Source organism: Bolinopsis microptera, chromosome 1 (genome assembly GCF_026151205.1).
Source record: "Bolinopsis microptera isolate Bmic1 chromosome 1, MBARI_Bmic_1.0, whole genome shotgun sequence".
NCBI lineage: Eukaryota > Metazoa > Ctenophora > Tentaculata > Lobata > Bolinopsidae > Bolinopsis > Bolinopsis microptera.
Genome location: NC_087072.1, coordinates 16,577,564 through 16,594,384, shown reverse-complemented (window position 1 = coordinate 16,594,384; position 16,821 = coordinate 16,577,564). Strand labels below are relative to the sequence as shown.

Sequence of the window (16,821 nt, the reverse complement as noted above, 5' to 3'; positions counted from 1 at the left end):
AAGACAAGTGTTATTTTGTTATTAGTCTGTGTGTTGTAAACTGGTCAATAAAACATTACAAATGTTCACTCCAAATAAAACGCGATAAAAATGTTGCCCAAAGTACAGGGGGAAAGAAGCACTCACCGATGATGACGACAGTACTGTCAGTACTGACAGAGGTTCCATGTTCAGAGCTATACAAAGAGTTTTCCTCTTCATCTCCACCACCTCCTCCCTGCTTCTCTATCTTGTCTGTAGCTGCCATCACCTTCGCTAGATATTCTGGGTCAAACCTGGAGTATGGGGATATTATTACAAAACTACAACGTAACGTTTGCATTTTCTTTTCCAGTTCCACATTGATAAACAAAACTGATTTTCTCATTTACTGGAGCTCTTACTTGGCAAACTCGGTGACGACATATTTCCCAACCAGTGGAATAAATCCATTGCCCCTTTTGTCGAGAAGTCTAATGTTGATGGGTGGTTTGTAGGTATTTCCTTCTGGCAGCAAAATATCGAAAAAGGTACTGGTCTCAGGAAAGTTGGAGTTGAGTTTAACGTTTTCAATTTGTGCCAGTGTCGTTGTGCTGCCTCCGCATTCAATCTCAATTCGTGGGTGATCAATTGGCTTGGAGTTCCAAAACTTAAGCTTTCGTAATCCCCACGATAAAATCTGGTTTGGAGATCAGTGTTCACGTTTTATTTAATTGTATGTCTGAACAATATAGCACGATAAAATGTATCAACTATACATAAGTTTACATAATTACAAACCCCATATGGTCCCTAGTTGAAAATCTAAAGTAGGGAAAACGATGAAAATAACTGACCTCGATTCTAGTAAGTTTCATAACTGGTCTGATTCCTGGGGGAAGCTGAAACATTCCGTCTGGCATGACAGGGGGATCAAATGGCAACAATGCCTTATCCTCGGGAGTATGAGATCTGTAGATCTGTGCCATCCCCAAAATGTCTCCCGCATAGTTTCCCTTCAACTCTACTTCATGCCACTTCATCCGGTGACTGACTCCAATATTGGCAATATCAGGAAACATAGACGTTCTGCCAATAAACACATCTCCCTGGGATATGTACGTATCATTTGTGCTGAAATAGTGAATTGCAGCTTTTCACGGACCGTCGCCAATCCCTGTACCACAAAAGGGCACGAACCGAGAGAACGAAAAGTGAGCTTTAAATACGCTAATTAGCGCTGGAATGCGCTAATACTCTAATATCACAAAAGAACTGAGGAGACTATAATACAGAATTTAATTAACTCTCTAATTGGATAAAAGAAGAGACAGCTTGTGTCAGGTACCTGGGGTCCCTTGTGGAAGAGGAGGATGGTAACTTTAGGTCGAGTTAAGTGTAGGTACTCAGAACTCCCTATAACCTCTATATCCTCAAACTTAAGGGTCTGGTCGAAGGTAGGAGAGAGCTGGTGCTCGATTGTCCTTGTCACATGAGTAACTCCAGAAACACAAACAATCCCGTACACCGCTGAAAAATCGTTCTGTCAGCCGTGACTGCAGCAGCATAGTTCGTAACAAGGAAAATGCGAGAATCATCGCAATTATGCGCAATATATGCGCATATAAGCATATAAGCATATAAGCATATAAGCATATAAGCATATAAGCATATAAGCATATAAGCATATAAGCATATAAGCATATAAGCATATAAGCATATAAGCATATAAGCATATAAGCATATAAGCATATAAGCATATAAGCATATAAGCATATAAGCATATAAGCATATAAGCATATAAGCATATAAGCATATAAGCATATAAGCATATAAGCATATAAGCATATAAGCATATAAGCATATAAGCATATAAGCATATAAGCATATAAGCATATAAGCATATAAGCATATAAGCATATAAGCATATAAGCATATAAGCATATAAGCATATAAGCATATAAGCATATAAGCATATAAGCATATAAGCATATAAGCATATAAGCATATAAGCATATAAGCATATAAGCATATAAGCATATAAGCATATAAGCATATAAGCATATAAGCATATAAGCATATAAGCATATAAGCATATAGCCAATAGCCATAGGTATAGTGACGTTTATCACAGTTAACACAAATGTAAACATGATCGTCGATATTTTGTAAAATCCATTGGCCCTAAAAACATCGTATGCAGCGTTGGAAATATTACCCGCTATCAGCACCACTGAAAGCTTTTGATAAAACCAATGGAGTTATCAGAGCCAAATGAAACACAGGTTTGCTGCTACGAACCCCCTCCAGTTGCACCATATGACCAATACGCATTATAGTGCCGTCTGAAATGAGCCAGATAGGCCCAATTTCGCTTACCTTATATCCTTTGCTGTTATTAGATTGCAAAATAGCACCATATATTGACTTACTGACGTATCCCATAATGTCGGGGGAAGTGAGGGTCCTCCCTTGGAAGATGTGAACTCGAACTTCGTAACGGAGCATATCTGTCAAATATTATTTAAGTTTTAAGGGAATATAATGAGTGATGAAAACATAATTGACCTTCGTAAAACAATAGACTTTAAACAAGTATGCAAGATGAGAGAGAGGTAAGCATCTTTCAAAGTAAAAAATATTACGCATGGTTCATTCATATGGTTTCAACCTAAAGTAAGTAAGTCGGCAGTCTACCTGGAAACTTCAATAACAGAGAGGGAGCTACTGTGACCACCGCGTTTGCTGTTTTTGTCGAGAAGGTAACAGCATCTACGAAATTAAAATTACAATGATATACATATTTTATGTAACTTTTTGTCTTAAAATCAAAAATATGGCCCAAAATAGAAATGGTTGATCAAACTGACGTAAGAGTAGTTAATGATTCACTCTAGAATCTAGAGTCGAGAAATTCTTACTCCTGATCAGAGATCAGGAGATCACTGTCTCAAGAACTTACAAGGATCCATTGAGGACATATTTCGAATCCATCTTCTTCGTCTGACCATGTCAGTTGATAATTCTTCAATATTGAACTTGCTCTTGAATGTTTTGCTGTACACCCATCCGCCCTTCTTTTCTACAACTTCCTGAATTGAGAACATTATAACGGCTCCTTTTTTCTTGACATTAACAAATCACGAAGTTTTAATTTAAAGTATGTTATTTCTATAATCTTGAAAAATTATGGCGCTAATAGGTTAAAATTTAAATGACTTAGCAGGGGTTAGCTTTATTTGGAAGTAGGTGAGAATTGGAATAGTTTAATGAACACATAGCTGGCCTAATTTTCACATAGCTGGTATATCATTCTGACAGCTTATTCCCATACATAATCACAATTAAACAAGGGCAGGATCATCCAAATTAGCACCAAATTAGCAGGATCACCTAATTAGCACCTAATTAGCAGGATAACCCAATTAGCACATAATTAGCAGGATCACCTAATTATCACCTAATTAGCAGGATCACCTAATTATCACATAATTAGCAGGATCACCTAATTAGCACATAATTAGCAGGATCACCTAATTAGCACATAATTAGCAGGATCACCTAATTAGCATACCTTTATATCGGGCAGAACTGGAGGCCCATTTCTGACTCTTTCTCTTTTCCACATTCTTCTCTTAAACGAATTTCCTTTCTTCTCAGAGCATGTGTATGTCTGACTATCTGGACTATGTGTGTAGGACCATCCTAAATGAACGGAGTTAGTTCGAACTTAAATCTATACTGTGAAATTTATCTGTTGATTTTTACATTCGATCTATTTAATCTAATATACGGTGGCCGAACATTACACCTCTCGATATTTCATTCCCTACCATTTTAGAAAAAGTTGTTTGGCATTCATGACAAAATGTTTTGAGGCATTGACAAAATGTCGATTAGAACCTTTAAGTTTAAAGAAATTTTAAATTTACCATCAACGTCTCCAGGTTCCTCTGAGTCAATGACCCACTCATGTGTCCACTCCCAGTCACTGGACAACTTAACTTCATCTTTAGCGCTCGATTCTATCATGTCCTGAATGTAATAGATTAGAAGTGTTAGTTTTTCAACTAACTCCTTTGTTTAAACTTGCATTCTCTAAACTTGCTTCATTTCTCTTTTCACACTGCATGACTCTCCAAATCAATAAAAATGAGAACCTTGTTCCACCATTGAGTCTCGATATCACCCGGATCAAAATAGTTCACCGTCTCATATCTTCTGTCAACCCATTCTTTCAGTGTGAACTCTTCGCTAACTAGCGAACCTTTCTTTGGCTGAATTTCCCACTCGCCTTCCCACGTCCATCCTTTTGGTACCGTGAAGAAATCTTTCGGAGTTTGCATCTGGGAACGAGGTCATCGTTTATAGTTCTCGACTTTGTTTGTAAAAAGTGTCGTAGAGTTTCGTTGTATAGCGTAGGATGGCGAGTTTATATGCTTTTTACGGATTGATTTTTGAGGTGTCATAATGTGACTGAAACTTATTTCGAGTATTTGAGCTGTTGATCAAGGCGTACTTACCGTTCCATCTTCATTCGAGAATTGCGGCCGTGTTAAGTTCTTTACACCCCATCGCCCATTTGTTATAATTTCGTTTTCATACTGAAAATATACGGTGGAAATTCCGATACATGTTATAAAAAATAAACAGAGATACAAATACCAAATAATTTTAGGGACTGGGAAGGAATGCCTGCTATGGTGCTCATTTAATTTTTGGTTAAAGTAAACCTTAGCAACTTCAGCTCACTGTTACAGAGTCAGTCTGTAAATAGGATTTCGAAAATTGAGGGTCTCAAAACGTTTGAATAGTGTATCACTCACCATTTCAGCATAAGAGGAAATTCGGCCATCATAAGGGAACTGAAAGTCTTCTTTATACATTTTTTCTGTACCAAACCATAAAAAGCCAAGAAGTTGAGCAGCCATCATATCCCGTCCATCAGTCGATTTCAGATCCATGTACATCATTCTTTCACAGTCCTTTCCTTTCGCTACTGAAGACTCTAGGAAGTAGTGAATGGGACTTGAGAAATAGGCCACAAGCTTGTCTCCAGAGAACATGTAAACGATAACATTTGGGATTTCGATCTGTGGTTCACAACAGATTTCATCCAGGATTTGAAGAATTTTTTGAAGGAGTTTCAGAGCGAGAGGGGTGCCATCTAGAGATCCTCGGGCTAGTTTCTTACATTCTTGAATGATTAATCTCAACTTCATCTCTCTTAAGCTTTTCTGGTTTTTGTCTAAGTTATTGGCACTATCTGGTAGATCTGGTAGAGTAATGCCGCACCTGTCTATAGTTCTTTTCACCAGAATCTTCATAGAAGAGATTATGTCAGCGGGGATTTTTTCTTTTTGTATATCGTCATCGATATCATCCAAAGACTTTCTGTAAAAGTCTCTGATTCTTTCCAGAATGTTCAAATGCTCAAGTCGAAATATTGAATGTTCCCATTCCATTGGTATAATGCACGCCTGATCTATATCAAATTCTAGCCAGTAGTAATTCACTGAGTCAAACAAAGGTGCCTGAGGCCATATCTTACTTGTAGTCGGGTTAGTAAATAAAGAGTTTGCATAGCCAAACTCGCCCACAGATATCTCAAAGCTAACTGGGTTGTCTGCAAACTCTTTTGGGATCATAGTTGCTTCCATTGCACCCATCACCAGAACACACTTTTGGGTTCGTAGTCCCTTGGCTGCCCTCTTTATTGCCTCTTCGGGGGCAGGGGCAGTGTTGGCAAACATCCCAACAGAGAAGCTGGGTTTTGTAAACACCTCCAGCAGTATTCTTCCTCTATACCCGATACCATTTGCTCCTTCGTTCAGTTCAGGGTGTTGAGAGTGTTCAAAATGCTTCGGCGAACCATAGAAGGGCACTAAAGAGGGGCCGAATGTTGGATCGAAACCGTATTCGTCATCTGACAAATATGATATTTCGGTGAGAGATAAGTGCTTCGTGGCTAGTATATCTGCTGAGTTGATTTTATCAGCGTCGTAATCATAAAGTGTTATTACTACTGTATCGGTTACAGCTGGTATTTCGATGTTAAATATTATGTCAGTGTTAAACCGGGGGTTGTAGTTAGCATAGTTTATGGAAGTTCTTGCTTCCACCCCGCAGTAGGAAATGCCAACATACGGGTCACAGAATGCCGCCCTCGTTAATCTCATTTTCTCCATGACATGAGACATATCGTCAGGATTATCCATGATTGGGAGATCTTCGGCAAGGTAAACTCTGAAATATACCCTTTTGTATTGAGCAGTTACCTCACTCGGCCTCATCACGTTTCTTAACACATCGAGTATTATGGGATCGATTATGGGCGATTGTTCCAAAGACTGTCCTGATTGCAACACGCTAAACGACATGTTAACAAAGCCATTTATATTCTTTGGAGTTTGGAACGGATTAGTTAAAATTATCCATTTCTTTGTCATGGTTCGACAAACTGTGTTGGCCTCATAAGCTGGCTCATCCCATCCTACCGCCTCCCCAGTGAATCCAGTCTCTACCATAAATTTAAAGTCTCCTACCACCGCTTCTTTATCAGTTCGTAGGGTATTTAAAACCTCAATCGTCACAATTTCTTTAGCTATATCTCTCTGACTCATGTAGACGACAAAGTTTATCTCCTCCTCAAATTCAGGATCTTGAGTGAGTTCACAAATCTGGGTTGACTTGATGTCTGTTCCAAAGCGAATCACTACTATTGCCGAACAGGGTGATTGGACTAGCTTAGTGCATTTGTGGACCAGAAAACGCAACCTATACGTATCAACCTCTTTTGGCAGTAACGTCGTGTTTATTGGCTTTGACTGTATCTTTTTTTCTTCGACTTTCAATTCAGGCCAAAACTTTGCTTTTAACTCTAGTTCGATTGTTGCTCCGTTAAGGCAACCGTTATTGTCACTTAGGGCCCATGAACAATTCACCGCCTTCCCACTTCTTAGTTCGCTAACTGGAAAAATTCGGGTGATGTTTCCAAGGGAGCGACCTCGCCCCGTCGTTTTGTAGGTTTCTACATTTATCCCAATTTTGTCATCTTCAATAATGCCATGCATCCCAATTGGAAAGGTGAACATTTCGTTGTAACGTGGATTAAGATCATTGTCAAACACTTTGCTTTTGCTTTTCCATCCCTGAAATCCTACTGTGAAGACGGAACTCTGATGTCCACTCTTGTCAAAAAGAGGCAAGTTTTTGGCTCTCTTCACCAATACGTCAAGGGTATACTCTGTGGGGATAAAATATGCTTGAGTTATTAATACTCCTTTCATTAAAATCGATTTTTTTTTGTTTTTAACGTCAGTCAGTTAAATAAACGTTGTCTCTCATACAAAATTTTGAAGAAAAGAAACATCAATTTCTATAACAAAAAAATCTTCAATTACCGTTACCAAACCCATCACGCATGGTCGTGACTATTTTTGTTAACGAAACTATAAATCCTGAGAAGTGATATCATTGTTAATAAAATAGTAAAGGATTGCAGGATACGATCTCTGGGATCTAAAGCATAAATTACGAAACATTTATTATGTATTGAATAGCATATTTCAGGTTTCAGCGTTAAAAGTAAAATCAAGACCGTTTATTTACATGAATTTGGTTTTAAATAGAGATTTGGTTCCAGCGAATGCAAATAATGTTGACTTGCCTTATATGTTATCAATTGATTTATATCACTATCAGCGTCATCGTCAGATAAGCATTCTATGATTTTCTGGGTATATTATCTTAATCTATATGTAGAACAACTTCCCAAACAAAACAAAAGGCAACCCGAAAAAAATGCTACTTCCTCAATCCTCATCCACTCAGCATAACTAAAATCAAAAGTGCGAACAAAAATCAATGATTAAATTGCTGATAGAAGGTTGAATGAACCTGTGTGAATGAGTTATACAATAATGGAGGATATTCGAATCTAATTAGGAAGTCAACATATTATCGACAAAAAAACTGTTTAAGTTATCATTATTTATTAATGAACATGATAGAACTGTTGTGTACAAGCAAAATAAGCAAACGTTTACTAGAAGCTAATAAAAACATAGCTTCAAAGGTCCTCAATACTCGTACATTGAGGAAGAGGTTTGTGTAACTAACATGTGTTTCATTTCTCACTTTTCTTTTAACGTAATTGATTCTAATCAGTATCAGCAGCTTAATTAGCTAGGTACCTAATTATGGACGAATGAAGAAGTAAGTTTATGTTATGTTGAGACATTTGATAGGTTTTCTTGACTAGAGATCAACAATGAGGCATTCGTATCTGAGGTGCAGGACACGTCAATCATACATCAAGGAAAGAAGATTTACATAAGGTCACGTAAGGGCAATCGAGTTCGGGCAGTATCCAGATAGGGAACAGTTGTTCACGAACATCTGTTCGTGAACAGCTGTTCGACAGGGGTCGGGCTATCTGGATACTGCCCGAGTTCGTGGATCAACATTTGTTTATTTCAAAGTTCTTGTAGGTTCTGTGTCTAGGTAACTGTAAGTGTAAGTGGTAGAGTAATGTCACGGTTGTGTTTTAAGGTGGTAACTGTAAGTGGTAGAGTAATGTCACGGTTGTGTTTTAAGGTGGTAACTGTAAGTGGTAGAGTAATGTCACGGTTGTGTTTTAAGGTGGTAACTGTAAGTGGTAGAGTAATGTCACGGTTGTGTTTTAAGGTGGTAACTGTAAATGGTAGAGTAATGTCACGGTAGTGTTTTAAGGTGGTAACTGTAAGTGGTAGAGTAATGTCACGGTTGTGTTTTAAGGTGGTAACTGTAAGTGGTAGAGTAATGTCACGGTTGTGTTTTAAGGTGGTAACTGTAAGTGGTAGAGTAATGTCACGGTTGTGTTTTAAGGTGGTAACTGTAAGTGGTAGAGTAATGTCACGGTTGTGTTTTAAGGTGGTAACTGTAAGTGGTAGAGTAATGTCACGGTTGTGTTTTAAGGTGGTAACTGTAAGTGGTAGAGTGATGTCACGGTTGTGTTTTAAGGTGATAACTGTAAATGGTAGAGTAATGTTACGGTTGTGTTTTAAGGTGGTAACTGTAAATGGTAGGGTAATGTCACGGTTGTGTTTTAAGGTGGTAACTGTAAGCGGTAGAGTAATGTCATGGTTGTGTTTTAAGGTGATAACTGTAAGTGGTAGAGTAATGTTACGGTTGTGTTTTAAGGTGGTAACTGTAAATGGTAGAGTAATGTCACGGTTGTGTTTTAAGGTGGTAACTGTAAGTGGTAGAGTAATGTCACGGTTGTGTTTTAAGGTGGTAACTGTAAGTGGTAGAGTAATGTCACGGTTGTGTTTTAAGGTGGTAACTGTAAATGGTAGAGTAATGTCACGGTTGTGTTTTAAGGTGGTAACTGTAAGTGGTAGAGTAATGTCACGGTTGTGTTTTAAGGTGGTAACTGTAAATGGTAGAGTAATGTCACGGTTGTGTTTTAAGGTGGTAACTGTAAATGGTAGAGTAATGTCACGGTTGTGTTTTAAGGTGGTAACTGTAAGTGGTAGAGTAATGTCACGGTTGTGTTTTAAGGTTTACAACGTCCAATTATTCTTAGAAAGGTTATATATTACATTGAATTTGTTACTTGCAAGCGTGAAGTGGGCTCACTAGAAACCAACCATACTCATAGTACCATGAATAAACCATGCAACCCGACACGCTTATCTATCATGAATCAGAATACAAATTTGATTTGAACGTGCTGTAAGACAGTTTATATCCCCCACTTCCACTTTGCTTCACTCCGAGAGCTGCTCAAGAGAGCCAGTTTATGATTAATTTTCAATCCTGTGTTAATCCGGCGAAATGTCCTCTCCATGAAATTATCTTAAGTCTCCTCGGACTAACCAGACCGATTATTTTACAGGAATTGCAAATTAGATAATCTCTCTCTAAATATGTCACGAGAATATGTATTACACCATTTCTAGCCGGTATGAGGTTACCATTTGTTTTGATAACGGGTCTGGTGCTCGTTGGTTTAACTTCAGGACTTAGAGTTGAAATTGGTGATGAAAAGGTCGGTGTATTCTACTTTGATGGAAGCAATGAAGATTACGCTCAGGTTGCAATGGGAGATTCAGATGACAATGTCAGTGACATAGATATTGAAGATACGATTTATACCGGTTGGAGTTACGGGTCAAGAGGAAGAATGGTATCTCTAGGAACTTGGATAAAACCTGAAAACAACACTGCTGGTTTGAATAAGATAATCGAATTCAAACTCGTTCATCATTATGAGCTTGTAATGGAAGCAAGCCAACTTAAACTCATGGTAGTTGAGCAATCGGGCAGTCACAAAGTGTTCAATTTTCCCAATTGCAATGTCACGATGAACGAATGGCACTTTATCCTGCTCACCGTGTATCCGCAACCGAGCATGTACACCAAAGGTTTGAACAAATCACCTTTGAGAGAGTTAGCATCTGAAGTAATGGAGCAGGAAGACCTTGAACAGGAAAGTAGCGGCACCAATACCTGGGCAATCGGACGAGGGTTTAAAGGTAAGATAACACCCGTGTTGATTAGGAGACACTATTCCACTAGTTCCTTCAATCGATATAAAACCTGCCTGACATCTCATGACCCGTTCAGCTTACAATGCAATAGTAACGAGAACAGTATCCTACGTGGATCCAACCTTGTCTCCTCTTACAAATTGATCCCAAATAGCAACGTTAAACTTGAACCGTACACTGAGATCAGTATATCATTCGCCACAGACATCCAGTGCAGCGACCTGGACATGTCCTTGAGTATCATGCCGACAGCATTCAACCTACCAACTCCAACCACTAAATCATACTACGACAGGTATCATTATAACAGGGTCCGATATGTTGACTATCCAGTCAATGTCACCCTCGGAGAGTCGGGCTGTAATCTTACTTGGTCAGGTGAAAGTACTGGTTACCAGGCAACCAACGCTTCACTCGCCTCCTGTGGGTTCAAGAGTCGGACGGACGGAGAACAGACTATTTACATGAATAGCGTTTACTCTCACACCCACTCAGAGACAAAGAAACTGATGGACGTATCCTGCAGATACACCCCACGACCAATGAAGATTGAGGAGGTGACAGTTAGTGCCTATGTGATTGATAAGATAAGTCTAGAATCTACCCATACCTTTACACCCTGGTCCTTTTCCTTACACCTTTACTCTGACTCCTCTTTCACTGAGGAACTGGACATGCCTCTCAAGATAGAAAATGCTGGGGAGAATATCTTCGCTGAGGCTAAGGTGGAAGCAATAGAGAAGGGGGCTGTCCTAGAGATAGAATCGTGTCGCACTCACATAACCTTGAATGAGCTGGATGAACTGCAGAAAACACTTATTAAGAACTACAAAATAGTGTCTCTCTCGGCTGAGTTTCTGAAGACAGATGAGGCTACTCGCAAGAGGTTCTCGTTTAAAGCTGACAAGTTTGAGGATTACCCAAAAGCAATGGTGTATTTGAGTTGCGTGCTGTCAGTTAGACAGGGGGATGTGGCTGTCTCCACTCAAAATGGGACTGAGGCTCTCGTTACTGAAAATGGAAAAACCCCTGAAAAATATGCGAAAAAGGAAGCAATTTCAACCACTACACCGAATTTTGTGAGCACTAGTAGTAGTGCCAGAAAGAGAGTTTAAGCTGAAAAAGTACAAGTAACAATTACCAGTGATGTTTAAAAGTCTTTCTTAAAATCATGCATTTTATTTCCGAACATTCTTCTGAGTTCTGAATTTTATGTTTGAAAATGATTCAAATTTTGTTATTCAGTGGTTTCCCAAAATGTCAAAATGTTAAATGAAGATCGTAAGCTGGATTTTTCAGTGTGGACCTCTTAGCCACCCAACATCTGTATTGTTTTTTTGAAATGAGATGCAGTGGGCCTATTTTAAAGCAATCGTTGGAGGTGGACATATGTTGGCAATAATAACTGTCCAATTTGGTGGTTTCTGCACCGTATAGGTAAAATATGTATGTAAATTTATTTTCGTTCAGGATAATAATTAATAAAACTATAACTTTTGATAATAATTAATGAATTTGTTAAGTGCTACGAAATGTTGATAATTTTTACAATCATGAACTCAAACTTATAAAATGCCTCTTGTGGATATTATCGTCGTGTTCATTTGCAAGTTTTTCATGCATGAGGAGGCGATTATTTGGCATAATGCCCAAATATGGGCATGCTGACCTTGAAAATTGATGTACCGGCCAAACGATACATTTTAGAATCAAATAGATTTCACCACTGTGTTCCTTGATACATTTTACATCCAGGAACATTAACAGTTAGGTTGATAAGAGTGATTTTTGTGGTTTTATGACGGAAACTGCGCAACTTAGCCAGATACTGCTCGTTCCGGGCATGAGGAACGTCTCATATATTATCACATATCTCAATGACCGATCAATATTTTTACATGGAACTTTTTAAAGCAGTTCAGGGAGTGTCAGAGGATAGATAAAAATATCACTTTTTTATACTTTTAGCCGAGCCACATTCCCAGGACCTCAAAACCTCAAACATGCAAGAATTGGACGGAACAAAATTGAATTTTGAACCCTCTATAAAAATAGAATGACATGATCACAACCTTCATTCAGCTTGATATTTTGTATCAGCTATCCCAAGATATGTACCCAGACTTAAATGATTTTTTCTCTATTCTGTCAATCTTTTTAGTCCTAGGTGCTTTGTTTTCTTTTGCCGGTTTATAAATATTATATAACTGGTTCAAACTTCCAAAGTTTTTCAATTTATGCATATGTGATGATAATTATTAATTTGTCACTTTTTGTTAAAAACCTATGGCTCAAGCGAAGTCTATCAAAGCATAAAAGGTAAAAAACAAATAGTTAATCACTTAAACTCCATCGAAAGTTTCCATACTTTTTCGTTTAATTTCAATTAAAGTTTTAAATTATATTTGATGTTTTGGGACAATTATTATTAAGTGAGAGTCTCCACTCAGTTTTATCAAACAAATAGTTGTCAACGTTGCGGCCCACGCCTTTATCATGGACGAGACGTAGACATTGATAACATTTATAATAGTAAAATATAACGTACGTAAAGTAAATTATTTTTCCTTTCTGGTGTAGCAACAGGGTAGAGGTAACATTATGTTACACTGACGCTCAGAACAATTATATTTATACAAGTTAAAACTTTTATAAAACATTGTTGGTAGATGTTTGGCCTATTTTATATTTTGAGGAAAAGAATGTCAGGACTAACTAGCAAAGGATCACAAAATTAAAAGTTATATTTTGAAAACCTTGAAACAATTGTGAGGAAGTGGCCTTTAATTTTATATTAAAATTGTAGGTTTATAACCTACCGACACCGTACCAGGACGCGCGCCGAGTTCAGAGTTGGACTCGTCGACGGTCCAAATATTTTACGAGTATCACCCGTTAATATTAAAACTAATATCTTTACATTAGTAATTAAAACGTAAAAACATACACTTCGAAACGAATAACTACAACAATCCAACTCCAAGTTAAACTCAGCGTATTACTATTATATTACTTTACGAGACATATTTAAAAGGTACGACTACAAAAGTCGGTGTTTTTTTTCGAAAAAACACCATATTTTCGGACTAAAAATTTAAGTCACCATCATTGTTTTCTGCATATAATTTTTCACGTATTTTCCTAAATTAAGACTTTATCGATTTACTATCAACTTATCAATATAGTAAATTATGAATATGATTCATCAAACAATTAATAAACATAAGTATTCGATCATGAATTGCTTTAAAATGATTTTGGACACGTTATCCATTAAAAATAAGCAAGCTCTGTCACTACTTTATTGGCCACAGCGGTGAAATTTCAGGAGTAGTGGGAATGAAAATAACGAACACTGTCAGTGTCGGTCTCCTATACTCCTATACCCTTTGGAGGATTATAAGTTAAGTTGAGGCTAACTTTCAAAGGCTCCGGCGAAATTGTTTACAAGATAAAACAGCTGATCAGAGAAGATTTTTGTATTTAATTTTCTAGAATATTGGGTTTCATTTTTTGTAAAATTAAAGGAGATTAAAAAATCCCAAAATACCATGATTAAATTTGGGGTGCGAAATGTGGCGGTTTTTGTTAAAAATTCCCATATTTTCGTTCCCAAATCATTTAGGTCACCGGAATTATGTCGAACATAGATATGTCTTGTAAGGTATCTGATACTCTACTCTATGCTAATTCTTACAAAATTGAAAATACAGATAAATGAGACATATTAAATCTTTCCTTATTTGACCGGAAATTGCATGAACGAACATGATTTTGAACGAAATACATGAAAATGAACGCTCAAGGAGCCATCTACTTCGTCCGTCAAAATTTGAACGGAAATTGTAATGAACGCTAGGTCCTTTAGCGTCCAATCAATTTCCTCTCAAATAAAGTCCGATAAGGTATATCGATTCTGTTTAAAATATTCATTGTCAGTGTCACTGCTATGACGACCTGAGACAACTGATCACCAGCTCATTTACTTTTTAATTCGTAATTGTTACTAAAATGTTCCTTATTTAGCTGTCAAGCTAAGCGATAGTGTTCATATCCTCCCCCTCGTCCTCGTCCAGATCCTGATAAGAAGAGTAAGTACTGTTCTCCACTCCTACAACCTGGTTAAGAGCTGGTGCTGGCCGGGCCCGGGACATGGCTCTAGCTCTGAACTCCCCACACAGATTCCGTACTATATCTCCGATAGTTTTACCATTAAACTGCATGGACCTCATCCCGTAGACTAGAGGGTTCAGTATAACGGAGGAGTAGAGGAAGCAGTACACAAAGGTGAACCAGCCGTCAGGCTCCATGGTTTGCCAGACCACTGCTATAAAGTAGGGCAGCCAGGTGAAGGTGAAGGTAACTACCACTATCACCCCTGGGAGGTTATACTTTCAGTTATAAATTTATAACTTAGTACATATAAACTGGAACTTGACATGTTGAACTTACGGTTTGAGTTATAATACGGTTTAAGAGACTGTCTCAACATTTAGCTCAGATTTGTCGCGTAGCTTCATTAGCTAAAGTGAGTGTCTCAAGTGTGGCACACATGAGAGACTTAATTGGATCAGTCTCGACCTACAGCTGACACCATGAGCGAAATAATAAAGCATTTATTGTGTTCTAACAGAAAACAAACCGGTTTTAAGGAATTTCCACCATTGTTTGTCCTGATAACCGTTTCCAACACGACAAACGTAAAATATGATCAGACTCCAGGATATGATATGAATCTGAAAAATATTTCTATTTCATCTAATTAAGATTATTCCTATTAGCAGTAGCACTAAACGAGTTTCTATGCAGTTGATAGACTGATGAATGAAATCGATCTCCCAGGATAAAACAATTAATCAGCACTGCACTGATTCAGCAGTATATAATTCTTAACAGTCAAAACCTTGGTTGATATCAATAAGCTGACTGAAATAAGTTTAAACTTACTCCCAGGGGAATAGCGAAGAAGACGGAAGCATTTTCCCTGTCTAGATAGCGTGAATATTCCCCCCTCAGAGTGCAACGTCTGTACACGTCCTGTAAAGTATGACGTCAACACAGTGGACTAAGTGGTCATGAGGGATTCTAAAACCAGGGGTTTTGTCTTTGAGCTTCAAAACTAAGAATTTTAAACGAGCTAAAAATCTTACCTCATATTGAACAATAATCTTCTTCTGAGCTATGGAAGAGAGTATGAACATCATCTCCAATACTGGTACACTCCAGCAACTGATAATGCACAGCAACAACTGAAATAATCCATGTTTATATGGGTAATAAAGTTGTATTTTATGTGTGCCTCTTAAAGAAATCTTTTCAGATATAACAAGAAACTTTGACTTACGCTGAGTTTGGTGAGCGACAGGAAGGGCAAGTATAAGAACACGAACATGAAGGAAAGGGGGATGACACCCAACAAGCTGAGGTCACTGATGAACCACGTGATTAGGGTACCAGCTTCACACCATTTGCTGAAATCACCTGTTAGTCGAGTTGTTGTAATAATCGGTTTTCAAATAATTTCTTCGATGTACATATAATTAACGACTCGCCACGGGTATTTAATTAATAAATCACTTTATCAAGATGGTACCTGACTTTGCGACTTTAGACCCCCATATGAAGACAGGATCAACGAACCCAGGACCTCGTATGCAAGCAGATGAGATAGATAGCAGCAGATCAACTACCGCCAGGTTGATGAACGCTATTCTTGCAAACATGGAGTATGCTGTCCTGAAGCAAAGCCAGTGAGCTAATCATTATGATCCCGGACCCCGGTATTATTTGGAGATCATATAGAGAAGAGAAAACTTTTGATACAGGAATATAGGTGATACACAGGTAATATAATAGGTGACAAAGAGTTTTTTAATTTAATATTCGTGCATTCTATTATCAATCACTGGGTTAACTTACTCGGTCTTCAGTTTGATGAAGTAGATCAGACAGATCGTATTGAACACAACTCCCAAACAGCCTGACGTTGAAGCATACTTTTTTGAAAAATGATTTTTCAAAAAAGTATAGTTCACATAAATAGTTATTTTATTCTTACGTAAGGCCTCAGCTATTTTTCATCAGTGCATTGTACAGTTAGTATAATTACTAGAAATGGTATCTTACAACTTACCCATGACGATAAGAGAATAACCGACATTATGAGCAAACCAATCAGTGTCTTCCTTGGAGTGGTTAGAGAAATCTTCAATCATTTCTCAAGTTTCAAAAATGCGACGAGCAGAAAACTTTAAAAGTCATGCCAAAGTTACATCAGTTACATAGATTTCAAAATTCAGTAGTACCAGGAAAGAAAATTGTCGTGATA

The 16,821-nt window shown here is 37.8% G+C and overlaps 2 protein-coding genes across 2 annotated transcripts in view; both read right to left on the bottom strand.

Moving 5' to 3' along the window:
• The window catches only part of LOC134811458 (myoferlin-like), a 33,921-nt gene extending 26,226 nt beyond the window's left edge, over positions 1-7,695 (bottom strand). Inside the window, exons 1-14 of the mRNA XM_063818296.1 lie at positions 7,628-7,695; positions 7,362-7,418; positions 4,785-7,204; positions 4,482-4,562; positions 4,119-4,304; positions 3,891-3,993; positions 3,533-3,663; positions 2,921-3,050; positions 2,656-2,730; positions 2,391-2,468; positions 1,307-1,488; positions 816-1,067; positions 384-658; positions 127-275 (exon numbers count right to left, since the gene is read on the bottom strand). Coding sequence (XP_063674366.1) covers positions 127-275; positions 384-658; positions 816-1,067; positions 1,307-1,488; positions 2,391-2,468; positions 2,656-2,730; positions 2,921-3,050; positions 3,533-3,663; positions 3,891-3,993; positions 4,119-4,304; positions 4,482-4,562; positions 4,785-7,204; positions 7,362-7,383 — 4,084 coding nt within the window. The 5' untranslated portion in view covers positions 7,384-7,418; positions 7,628-7,695. The remainder of the gene's footprint in view (positions 1-126; positions 276-383; positions 659-815; positions 1,068-1,306; positions 1,489-2,390; positions 2,469-2,655; positions 2,731-2,920; positions 3,051-3,532; positions 3,664-3,890; positions 3,994-4,118; positions 4,305-4,481; positions 4,563-4,784; positions 7,205-7,361; positions 7,419-7,627) is intronic.
• Positions 7,696-14,238: 6,543 nt separating this feature from the next.
• LOC134825915 (uncharacterized) lies at positions 14,239-16,229 on the bottom strand. Its single transcript, XM_063838118.1, has 4 exons — positions 15,644-16,229; positions 15,441-15,530; positions 15,136-15,229; positions 14,239-14,871 (listed from the first exon to the last, which is right to left on the bottom strand). Exons 1-4 carry the CDS (start codon positions 15,695-15,697, stop codon positions 14,528-14,530), a joined length of 582 nt encoding a protein of 193 aa, XP_063694188.1. The 5' UTR covers positions 15,698-16,229; the 3' UTR covers positions 14,239-14,527.
• Between the last annotated feature and the right edge of the window lie 592 nt (positions 16,230-16,821).

Coding starts and splice junctions, on each gene's coding strand:
- LOC134825915 (XM_063838118.1), bottom strand. CDS start 15,697: ATGATGTTCATACTCTCTTCCATAGCTCAGAAGAAGATTATTGTTCAA. Junction 15,531..15,643: donor AGATTATTGTTCAATATGAG/GTAAGATTTTTA, acceptor CATACTTTACAG/GACGTGTACAGACGTTGCAC. Junction 15,230..15,440: donor TCTTCGCTATTCCCCTGGGA/GTAAGTTTAAAC, acceptor AATATTTTTCAG/ATTCATATCATATCCTGGAG.